Source organism: Hippoglossus hippoglossus, chromosome 21 (genome assembly GCF_009819705.1).
Source record: "Hippoglossus hippoglossus isolate fHipHip1 chromosome 21, fHipHip1.pri, whole genome shotgun sequence".
In the NCBI taxonomy this organism is placed as follows: Eukaryota; Metazoa; Chordata; class Actinopteri; order Pleuronectiformes; family Pleuronectidae; genus Hippoglossus; species Hippoglossus hippoglossus.
The window spans coordinates 1,038,420-1,050,835 of record NC_047171.1 but is presented as its reverse complement, the minus strand read 5'-3'; the positions used below and the strand labels follow the sequence as shown (position 1 = coordinate 1,050,835).

The 12,416-nt window shown below is 45.4% G+C and overlaps 1 protein-coding gene across 1 annotated transcript; it reads left to right on the top strand.

The window, feature by feature from the left end:
- Positions 1-11,046: 11,046 nt before the first annotated feature.
- On the top strand, positions 11,047-12,191 carry LOC117754460 (ADP-ribosylation factor-like protein 4C). The gene has a single exon (XM_034573326.1). It carries the CDS (start codon positions 11,213-11,215, stop codon positions 11,789-11,791), a length of 579 nt encoding a protein of 192 aa, XP_034429217.1. The 5' UTR covers positions 11,047-11,212; the 3' UTR covers positions 11,792-12,191.
- The last annotated feature ends 225 nt before the right edge of the window (positions 12,192-12,416 follow it).

Genomic DNA, 12,416 nt, shown 5'->3' with positions numbered 1-12,416 from the left:
TCGTACAGCTCATTGTTATAAAGGAGGAAGTCTTCACGTCCCTGACTTCCTCTCTACTCTACTCGCTGAGCGATATATTTCCACGAAGCCGTTTCTAAATTCAGCCCTTTTGTGGTGAGTGAGCGTGAAGCAGGAAATCAAAGTTCAAAGCTGCGGAGAAGCAGGAACAGTTCTTCTCCATCTTCCTTCAATCAGAAACTCAACTGGTTGTTTCTCTTCTCACTGGAAACACGTTTTCTGGGACAATTAAAGACATTTGCTAATAAACTGTATTTTATGTTGGAATGTTGCAGTGATTCATTCTCCATCCAAAATCCCAAATACAGAAACTGTTCCTTTCCCTCCAGTAGATAATGATTATTATTGTAATGATCCCGTTTTCCAGTTTAATGTGTTTGATTAAAATGTAACGACGAAGACATGACTGGGACATTTTGTTCTGCTGAGTCTTTGTATTGATGGTTCATGTCTGTGTGCAGCCGGTGGAGTCGATGAGAGAATCTGAACTGAATATTAACATATAAACACTTGACATGTCAACCCAGTTCAGCAGGAGATGACACCAAATCCATTTTCTAATGCAAATGCCAGCTGAGTGATTCTCGACAGACGTGGAACCCCCTGATGTGTCTTCAACATATTTGCATTTTATTGAACTATGTTTCCTTCAGTTTTCTCTGCAGGTGATCGTAAACCAAGCGATGAAAGAATCCAGTCACGTCTAACGCGATGATTGTGGTTTTGTTTCCTCTCACAGAGCGACGGCTCCTTCTGTCAACACCAGCGGCCAAATGTCCGTTAAACTGCAGCTGAGACTCCGGCGGGAAGCGGCTCGCTGTAATTTGACTCATTTTTTTATCAGCGTGCTGTCATTTCACTGTGGCAGCGCTCGGCCGCCGCGGAGGAAAAGGTCACGTCTGGATCAACCACTCAGCCCCGGATCCTCGAGATGCTTAATGGAACCATTTTCCTTTGTCTCCAAAAATGTGGCCCTGAAAATCAGGAACTTTCTCCTGCTCCTCCTGCTTCTTGTGGAGGTGAGTTTTTAATGGGTTCCAGTGATATCCTGTCTCATCTGAAACTCATTTCAACTTCTTAATGCTGCTGTGGCTGAAGTGAGCGGAGGAGGCACAGCTATGATGGAAACTCTCCTCTGTCCTTTTATGAGCTGTGACGTAGCTGAGAGCTGATCTGAGTCATTCTCAGTTATCACTGGTTCATTGAATATCTGGCTCTTGTTTCTCTATTTGAAATCTTTTGGATCAATATGGTTTTTGTTTATTTTGCAAAATATGATGAAAAACATGTCAGATTGTTTTGTTTTTTATTTCAGTACTTTTCATTTGTTCTGCTCTATGGATGAACAGAACCTTCTAGTTGAGGTTGGACAGAATCTAGAGACGTGAAGCATTTGAAGATTCTCCAGTAAATGACCAGTAGAGACTGGAGGAGCATGTTTCTAGTAGAGTTGATGTCAGTGAGAGAGACTCTATATCTGATGTATGAGAGTTAATCAGTGTTGAAGTGACTCCATGTGGACGAGTCGCTCTCAGCTTCTCCTCTCTGGCCTCTTTCACCTGCTGGTTTTGGTTTCTATCAGATTCATGGAGCAGTTTTCTCTCAGATAAACTCGCTGCATGTTTCTTTTCAGTTCATCTTCTGAAGGTGAGGAATGAATTGAGACGTCTGCGTTGTCACGAGTGGATCAGTGTGACTCTGAGCCATGTACAGAGGGACCTGGACTCTATTACTCAGTAGAACCTCTTACTCATCAGCACCAGGCTCCACAGGCTGAAGCTGCTGTGTTCCTACAGAAACTTTGCTCGTGTGGTGAGCTCATGTCTCTCAGATGGAAATGTATTGATCCTGAGGGAAATTAAAGAAGGACACAGCTAAGCAGAGCTCGACTTTATATTCAGGGAGACGCAGCATCTTCTGACTGCTGAAAGTTTTAACGGACACATTTACATTTATATTCCCTCACCTCTTTAAACTGAGTATCCGGTAGGGTTTGGTATCGCTCAGGTTTACCTGGTGCAAGTTGGACTGGTTACCGTGCTGAATCGACCAGTTCAGTACGATACCATTGTTAAATTGATGTTTAAAATGGTTCTGGTGCCAAAACCTTTATTAAAAAAGCAGAAAATGATGGTTGAAGCCCACATGAATTGCCCAAAGTTAAAAGTGTACTTAACCTAAATATACAAATATAGGCCAGTACAAAACTTTAAAAACATTGACATAACTCACATAATGATTAAAACCTAATGTAACTACAAAGATGAACAGTTTCAGTTTTTAATATAGTAAAATACTTCAAACCTTTTAGTTCTGGTGTTGGACTCCAGCTACTAGCTAACTGGAAGCTAAGTGTCACCAGAGTGTTAACTCGTCTGGTGATGTTCACGTTGCCTCACGGTCGTCAGCGGCAGGTCGAAGTGAACATGAGCCGACATGTTTCCACCACAGGAGTTTGTGTCTCTGCTGCCGTGAGGAGAACAGGAGCTCGTCTGTTCTGAGTGCAGCTCTCTGATGAGAAAGGTGATCGAAACCTGGCAGGGCCTCGCTCTGTGTGCTCAGTCAGACCCCCCCCCAACTGTGTGTGTGTGTGAGATAAGAAGCTCTAATAAACAGGAACCAGAGCTAAAGGAAAGAGACGCTCTGTGACCAGCTCTATGTGAACATGACACACGCGTGTAGCAGACTCATGATCTGAACCTTAACAGTAAATAAACATGGAGGACACGCTGTCATTTGGAAGGTGAAGACAACAACTCCATGATCCCCCGCTGCTGCACAACGTCAATATACTAGATGTTGTTTCGATTGACGGACCCCTAGTGGCTGAATTCACATATTGTTCTGTTTGTTGTCAGAAAACTGAACTGAACCGAGTTGCGAGCGAGTGACCAGATGAACCAGGCTCCTCCCCCTCTGTCCCCTCGAGGTCATTCAAATCAATTGATGCAGCTTTAACCTTCATTTGATTTCTGGCAGGATTCGTGCTTTAGATGTTCGTATTTCCTACGAGTGTCTGAGTCTGTACAGAGAAGACAGTGTTTCCAGAGAGATTGATTCTGTCTGGAGTGACGGGGGGGGGCACAGAGAACATCGATTAGTGACTCGTTGTGTCGCCACTCGCTGGTCTGAGACCAGGGGCTCGGACCTTTGTGGGATTTTCAGGGATTAGCTGTTGAGAACAGGTTGTGAAGGTGAAAGAGGAAAGAGGCCAGACGCTGTTTCAGCCTCCAGATGGAAAACAGCACATTACACAGAACCAGCTGAATGAAGCTGCCTGTGTTTCTCTCTTCCACAACACAAAGTGCACAGTGGGAGACGTGAGCTGTTTGTCTCCTAGGAAACCTCAGGTCTGAGCCCGGCCGGGTTTCGAGGAGGACGTTTTCCTGAGATAAGGACATTTCATCAGCATTGCACCGCAGACGGGCCTGAAAAATGTCTTTTATCAGCCGAGAGCAACAGAACGGAACATTTCACACTCAATCCGGACTTATTTATTATATCCAGAGATGGATTAGGAGGGAAAGCTCCAGTGGCGACCCCCCCCCCCCCCCCCCTCTTCTGTTCTGAGCTGCCTGCTTCAAAACCTGTTGAGGTTAGAAACACGTTGTTATAAAACCACAAACAGAACGTGAACTGATAACTGATCGTCTCAGTTCAGCTCGTCTGAGACTCTGGACTCCTCTTCTTCACCTTCTCTTCAGTTCTGATGAAGAGTCAGTTATTCTGACTCTGATATGTCAGACTTGAGATAGATTTTTTATTCCGTTCATTATGGTCTTGAAAAGTCTGAGATTTAACTTGTATAAATCCTGTATTTTCTCAAAGTGTAAAGTAAAGATGATGAGTGCGTCGTCCTGCAGCTCCCGTCTCACGTCCAGCTCTTCAGAGCGCAGAGGGAGCTTTTTCCATCGCCTGGTGTTTTGAGATGAGGACTAATGGCTGAAAACAGCGTGACTGAATAATAAGTGATATTTTTGTTGTAACGCTGCACATCCCCCCCCCCCCCTCTCATCCCTCCTGGGATCCCTCCTCAGCTCTGACACTCACTCTGGTTGTTTTCACTCATCAGCTCCTCTCTGAACTCCCCCCTCTCTTTCTGTCTCCCCCACATTCTCCTCCCCCCCCTCCACGTCGGTCAATACGATCCATTTCAGTAAACATCCAACAGGCACAAGCGAAAGTGTTTCATTAATATGAGCTGCTGCAGGAGGCAGGACGACCACAGCGCCAACAAAACCCTCTCCTCCCCAGTAAACACTGGTGCCATGGCAACCCCCCGAGCACAGCATGCAGGTCTCCATGGCAACCTTTATGTGTTTGTGTATGTGCACGGGAGACAGTGTGATGGTGAGGGAGAGGAGGAGAAAGGATGAAGATTGAAATGCATCAGGACAAATGAGTGTCAGAAGAGCAGTAAACAGAAAATGGGTTTAGAGCTTCACAGTTTCCTCTGCAGCGTTCAGGAGATACACGGTGCGAGAGCTGAACGGACGAAAACACGTTCAAACATTTACTTTAAACAGAAAAGAGCGAATCAAATGTGAATAAGGAGAAATTACCAGGTACCTGTGATTGTGTTTATTAACAATCACTAAGAGTCGATGGAAAGAAAACCAACACATTATGTTTCCTTATAACAATCTGTGTTTGTATCTGAAGCCTGATGTGTTTATTCCTCTGAGCTGTCGAGCTGCACTGTTGCACTGGGTCACACACACACACACACACACACACACACACACACACACACACACACACACACACACACACACACACACACACAGGTTTTTGTGTTGTACTGAGTTTCCTCCTCCGGCCTCTCTCAGACTCTGCTGACACCGGCAGCGTTTCATTTTTCAATCACCATTTGTCATTTGCATCCAACAGGAGGTGTTAATGAGTAGCGCTCACTGCTGCGTGCACGAGGTTCTGCAGAAACATTTAGAGAAAGTTGTTCTGGCTGCAGCTGCAGTGATTTGACTCAGCGATGCTGTCGTCGTGTCTCTCGGCGTCGTCTCTCTGTCTCACTGGAGTCGACTCAAACCGGCCTTTTGTCTCTTCATGGAAGTGAAGAATTCCTGGTGTGTGGTGCAGCAGGAGTTCATCAGACCATGTCAACACAAAACACACACAACTGCAGCCTCGGGATCCGTCTAAGAGCTGGAATACAGAATCTGAACACCACGATATTTGGATGGTGTTAATTAGACATCTTCAACTGTCGCATTGAAGATATCCAGCAGTTTGATTTGGCAATTAACAAGTTAAGATGATCCATTTAAGGAAACTTCAGGGTTTTTACCACCTGAGTTTTCCAATTGGAACAGAAAATGTTTTAATAAAAATAACAATTGCTACACGCACCCCCCAGGTGTTTTTAAAAAATGCTCTAAAATGGAAAATAAAACCTGTTTTAAATCAAATGAAATATAAACACATCAAGCAAAATAAAGTACCTGAAATAAACCAGTGTGTAGTTATCGTTCATTCACAAGATGAGATGCAAATTCAATACAGAAAATAATAATGAGAAAGTAAAGAAGATAGAAACATGTGTTTGTGTCACTTTCTAACTGGATCATGTGTTTGCATCATACGATATTTAGTTGATATCTCAGATCACATGGAAAACAAACCATAAACAAATCTTCCTTCAGCAGAAAGAAAGAGACAGACAGAGTTTCTTTATACAGAGACTTTAGTGAAGTCGCCTGCAGCAACTGATTTTATGAACAACATCTTGTGTGTTTGTCGCACAGCTCAGGGAAGTTCACCGTGGATGAACCAGCGCTACGCGAGGTCGACAAGAGGCCAGTGTGAAGCCCGGCTGGATCGGGTCAGTGCCAGGACCCGAGTCCTGTGAGTTTCATTCTCAATGCTGATTGGCTTACATCACTCAGGTTAAAACACTTCAACTCAAGCAGGTGAAGCGAATCATGTGAATCAGTGTTTTGTGTTGAGGAGACATTAGAGTAGTTCCCTCCCCCAAGGAGGTTGTTTTCAGTTGGTTTGTGAACAAGATTAAACTAAAGCTACTGAACAGATTTCCAGTGAACTGGATGTGTTGCGAGTCGGGACAGAACCTGATACGTTTTGGTGCAGATGCAGGAGCTCAGAGGTCCATCAGGTCTGAAACAGCTCACCTCCAACCTGCTCCACCTCCAACCTGCTCCACCTCCACCCTGCTCAGATGTTTCCATTCAGACGAGGACACTGGACAACGTGTCTCTGACTTCACTTGGAACTTCAAGCTGTGGTTTTATTTCAACCTTCAAGACCGAATAACAACATGTCACAGATTCTGTCTGTGAACCGGTTTCAGTGGATTCTACAAACTAAGTTGAGTTGATGTTGGCTGATGAATGAAGCCACAATGACTGTGGGCTGTTACACATGTAAATAAATCAGTGTGTGTGTTGTGTGCAGGTTCTAAATCAGAAGTGAGTCTTAGTGTAGGGTGAAGCTGCTTCCTTATAACTCTGAACATAGAAGAATAATGTGGATTCTTCCTGGAGCCTCGTCTGTTTGACATCTGCACGTTCCCTGGAGCTCAGGTAATGGAAACCCTCATATTGACCAGGCTCGAGGATTCTCCGTCTCCTGACTGCCGAGGAGGGAAAGTGATGAAGGTAAAGGGTCGTCGACGTTTCCCCCATATATCTTTATTTGCAGAGTTTTGAATGAAATTGAATCTGACGAGTCAAGTGTGAGCTCAGCTCTGAAAACCACAGACCCACAAGTCGTTTAAACATGATTTCACTGCCGAGGAGCCTGGTTGCATCATTCATCTTTCATGGCTGCCGCAGACCAGTTTTCTGTAGCTTTTCTTTCACCACTGGAGATGAAAAAAGCTTCTGAGTAGAAGAAGTGAACACTTCGGGGTCATTAGTGCGTCTGGGTGTTTTATCAGCGTTGCGATATCCTCAGATCAGACTTTCAAGTCTCAGACACACGAACTGTATCTGTTCTGACATCACTTTTTATTTCTTCATGGACATAAAACCTTCTCTTTGTCTTTGGGAGTAAAACCAACCCTCAGTTTACTGTCCTCCATTATTCATTCATGAGCTATGAAACATTAAGGATGCACCATCCTGACTTTTATTTACCAAATTACCTTCCACCGCGGCAATTATGGAAATAACAGCGACTGAACATCATTCATTTGTACAGCTGCGACCCACTTTGAGCTTCATATGTGAATGTTTAATATCCTCAGACAACAGCATGAAATCTTTATAAGTCTTTACAGAGCTGGAGTCTGCAGAGGAGGGAGGACTGAAGCTGAGGGAACCAACGACAAACTACCAGCATCAGTAAATCAACAAGAACATGATTAAATCTTATCTAAATATCTGGTTCCCATACATGTGAGTCTCTGTTCCTCAACACGTGAATGAACCTCCACATGTACAGAAGCTTCTCTACATCTGCTCCTCTTTTAGGAGTCGTCTTTTACAACTGATGGTTAAACAGCACGTAAATGTTTCTGCTGATATTAGCATCATAACCTTCTACATGTCCTGCACTAAGTCACCAGGCCTACAGAGAGCACGTGCACTTTAACATGCTAAAGATGGGCACGTCGTATAGCGCTAATAAACCATGATTAATGTTATACACTACAAAGTTAACATGCCTATTGTATGTGCATTTTAACATGCTAAAAGTTACATGCTACAAATGGGCTCTTGAGAAACTGTTGACATGCTAATATTAGCATTTAGTGGACAGCCTCAGCTCAACGCTGTCCAACATGGCTGAAGGAGTTTTCAACTAGATTAAGCATATTCATTATAAAAAGAGTTTCCACACTAGAAATGTTTTCAAACCAAAATACTCCCTGAAATATAAAACATACAGATTTATATACTGAGATAAATGTCTTTAATAGTCTCTGTAGTGCAGCTCCACACCAGATTACATACATCTCTGGACTCACTTCTACAAAACTGTGTGTGTGTGTGTGTGTGTGTGTGTGTGTGTGTGTGTGTGTGTGTTTTAATGGCTCCTCTGAACGACTGTGAAAATAACCATATCCAACAATGGGAGCAGAGAGATGCTGAGCGGCCCCTGAGTTTATCGATGCTCCTCCAGAGCAGCCGCAGTAACAACATCTCTGGAAATGAATCATTCTTCAGGGGATCAATGAGCAGAGCAGCAGAGGGTCCTCACAAACACACTGAAACCACTGTGTGTGTATGTGTGGGGACAGATGTCTTTGTGAGGACATATTGTCCGGTTTGATGGTTCCGGTTCGGTTCAGGGTTAGAGAACGTGTTGCTCCATTGAGTGTCCTCACTACGATAGAGGTAGAGACGGGTGTTCAGAGACAAGAGGAGGTGGGAGGAGACGCTCCTGCAGGTGTCCTCTCTGGAATAGTGATGAAGGAGAAACGTGGAGAGGCTGGAGACGTGTGCACACATGTTCACTGCGTGTTTGTTGTAACACGCAACAGCTGCTTCTTGGAACTCAGTGTGTTCCTGTCCTTACATCTTTGTGAGGACATGTTGACCAGTCCTCAAGTCTTCAATCGAAACCAAAACCAGGTCGACTGTTTGAGGACTTGGTTTTAGAGTTAGGTTAGGGTTAGGTTAGGTTAGATTAGGTTAGGTTAGGTTTGGTTAAGGGTTAGGTTAGGTTAGATTAGGTTTGGTTAAGGGTTAGGTTAGGGTTAGGTTAGGTTAGATTAGGTTAGGGTTAGGTTAGATTAGGTTAGGGTTAGGTTTGGTTAAGGGTTAGGTTAGGTTAGGTTAGGTTAGGTTTGGTTAAGGGTTAGGTTAGGTTAGGGTTAGTCATTTAGTTTGGATAGTTAAGGTTGGGGGGTGGGGGGGTATAATCAATGAGTGTCCTCACTAAGATAGAAGAACGTTCTGAGGAAATGTGCAGATACACAAGATTAAATATTTGTAAAAGACATTTTTGTGTCACAGCTTCTTATTGTGATGAAATAAAAACAGCTGAATGTGGGAGAAAATGTTGTTTTATTGTTAGACTGCGCCATCTAGTGGAGAGACATCGAACCAACAGCATCATGTTTAAAGCCTCTTGAGTTTCTGTATTCATGTGATGGACACAGAGAGGAGGTCGAGGTGCTGACACAGAATCAGATCAGATCATAAATCTGATGAGAACAACCTGAAATCACAGGAAACATCTTTGACAAACATTTGTTTAACGTCTACTTAGATTTTTTAGTTTGGTCCCTGTCCCATCTTCTAACATGGAGGAGGTTTCTGACCATCACTGCAGCCAGGCACCAGGGGGCGATAGATATTATTTAGCTTCACTTTTGGAAGCTGACCTGTCGTCCATCTTTGTTTACAGTCACTGTTTCCACAGTTTCTAGATCTGTTGTGCATCAGAGTTTTGTGTGTCTGTGGACGTCCCTTCAGACAGAATGTGGGAAACAGCGCCCCCTTCATGTTGCTTAGGTCACTTACTTAGCTTGCTGATTCCTGGATGACAGAAGCATCCTGATCCTTTACTTTGATCAAACCGACACTGAACTGAATATCTTCATGTTCCTGTTGGACATAAGTTCATTCTGCTCCAAGTACATGGAGAGATGTTGGTCCTGGACTGTAGACACATGTCTTTACTACATGTTATATATGTTCTCCTTTCTAATAACTTCCATTCCCTGAGCTCTGGGTCTTGTCTCCAGTGGTTTGAACTGGAGCAAACATCTGGATCTGCATTCAGCACATCTGGACTGACTCGGGTTCAGAGCCTGTGGATCAGTTGGAATCGTTCTTACTTTTCTTTTACCCAGGATGCTTTGTGTTCTGGTCTTTGAGTTTGTGTGATTCAGGATCACTGCAGATTCTCTTTAACATTTAGGATTTGATCTTAAAGAAATAAGAATCACTGAAGTTTATTCTGTGAATGTTACAAATCAAAGAATATTAATTAACTTCAGACTTTGGATTTAAATTTACATTTATACAAATACACATATATTACATATATTACATATATTACATAAAATATTTATATATTTTCTCTTCTAATTGTAAATGTGAATTCATCATCACTGAATCCTTCATGTTATTTCCCTTTTGTACCAGGAGATGGCGCAGTGGACCACGAGTCACTCTAGAAGATCAGAAACTTTATTTTCAGGAAATGTTTCAAAATTAATTCATTTAAATATCTGAGATTTTTTAACTTTATAAACTTTCTCATGGTTTTAAAAGACGGTAAATCTGAGGTGTGTGTGTGTGTGTGAGAGAGAGTGTGTGTGTGAGAGAGAGTGTGAGAGAGAGACAATTTGTGTGTGTGTTTTTGTTGTGTTTCTGTTATTTGTGTTGTGAGAGTGTGTGGGTATATTGTGTGTGTCTGTGAGAAAGAGAGAAAATCTGTGTGTGTCTGTGTGTGTGTGTGTGTGTGTGTGTGTGTGTGTCTGTCTGTGTGTGTGTGTGTGTGTGTGTGTGTGTGTGTGTGTGTGTGTGCGCGCGCGCTCTGGTGGACGCTCGCTGTCTCATTGGCACATGTCCCGGTGGGGCGGGGTGGAGCAGAGCGGGGCTGCTCCTGTTGTTTCAGCCTCAGTCACAGAGCAGCTGCCGGGAGGAGCGGAGACAACCGGGGAGACAACCGGAGAGAGGAGAGTGGAACCGGGGGAGAGAACCGGAGAGAGGAGAGTGGAACCGGGGGAGAGAACCGGAGGATCTGTCGGTGGGATCACGGGGCGCAGGACCGAGGCTCCGCAGAGGACACGGGGAACAGCAGCAGCTGAGGCCGGTGAAGGGCTGTGATCGTCGGTGTCGTTTCAGCGCTGACACCGTTAAACTGTGGAGCTTCTTCTCGACGGTGAACACGCGTGAGGAGAATAACAATGATCCTTACTGCGTCCTGCTGAGGGACACACAGGGGACACACCGGGGACATACCGGGGACATCCACATCCACACCGGGGCCAGAGACACAGGGGACATCCACCTCGGGGCCAGAGACACAGGGGACATCCACCTCGGGGCCAGAGACACAGGGGACATCCACCTCAGGGCCAGAGACACAGGGGACATCCACCTCAGGGCCAGAGACACAGGGGACATCGCCCCGTGGCCAGGGACGCACCCGGCTGGACACATCCTGGGGCCCAGGCCACACCTGAGGAGTTTTACACCCTGAGCACAGGATTTAATGAGCGGCTGTTTCTTTCCCACAATCCTCCAGTGAGACGCTGAACATGGGCAACAGCTTCTCCAACATCGCGGCCTTCCAGTCCCTGCACATCGTGATGCTGGGGCTGGACTCCGCCGGGAAGACCACCGTCCTCTACCGACTCAAATTCAACGAGTTCGTCAACACGGTCCCGACGATCGGCTTCAACACCGAGAAGATCAAGCTGAGCAACGGCACCGCCAAGGGCATCAGCTGCCACTTCTGGGACGTGGGGGGCCAGGAGAAGCTGAGGCCCCTGTGGAAGTCCTACAGCCGCTGCACCGACGGCATCATCTACGTGGTGGACTCCGTGGACGTGGACCGGCTGGAGGAGGCCAAGACGGAGCTGCACAAAGTCACCAAGTTCGCAGAGAACCAGGGGACGCCGCTGCTGGTCATCGCCAACAAGCAGGACCTGCCCAAGTCTCTGCCGGTGGCGGACATCGAGAAGCAGCTGGCCCTGCACGAGCTCGCCCCCGCCACCACCTACCACATCCAGCCGGCGTGCGCCATCATCGGCGAGGGGCTGCACGAGGGCATGGACAAGCTGTACGAGATGATCCTGAAGAGGAGGAAATCCCTGAAGCAGAAGAAGAAGCGGTAACGTTTGGATTAAAGCTGTTTGATGCTGTGAATCTGCTCGAGCTAACACATGAGAACCAAAAAGACTCAAGCGTTGAAGTGATGCAGGAACAGCTGGCCTGTTCTCTGCTGCTGCATCACGTCTTTACTCTCGTCCACTGGACATGAAACCGTGGAGACACACGTTTGATTTTGCACGTGGCTGCGGTCACTGAGTTCCTCTGGGGTCGGTGGCGTCGTGGAGACGTTTGTCCTCCCGGAGCGTTGAAGTAGCCTTTTCTCTGCGTGCTGGACACAGTGTGCTACACTTTGCACTTTTCATTTCCTGACAGAGAAGTTCACCGTACGAACAGAGATCCAGGTTTATGTACAAGGAAAACAGAAGTGAAGTATTTTTTGAATATTAAAACGGTTAAAATCCACAATTTGACTGATTGTTCTCTTCTTCGTGTGATGATGACGATGATGAAGGTCACACTAATTCATCATCTTGGCGTGATGACGACCTCTGACCTGTGAACAAACAAACTCACAGGTGTGGATCAGCCAGAGGTTAAAAGGTCACAGGTTTCCTCAGCGCTGGTCTCGTGTTCGGAGAAAGACCGCAGCTCATTTGTGAAATTTATGGATCTGCATTGCGGTGCCGT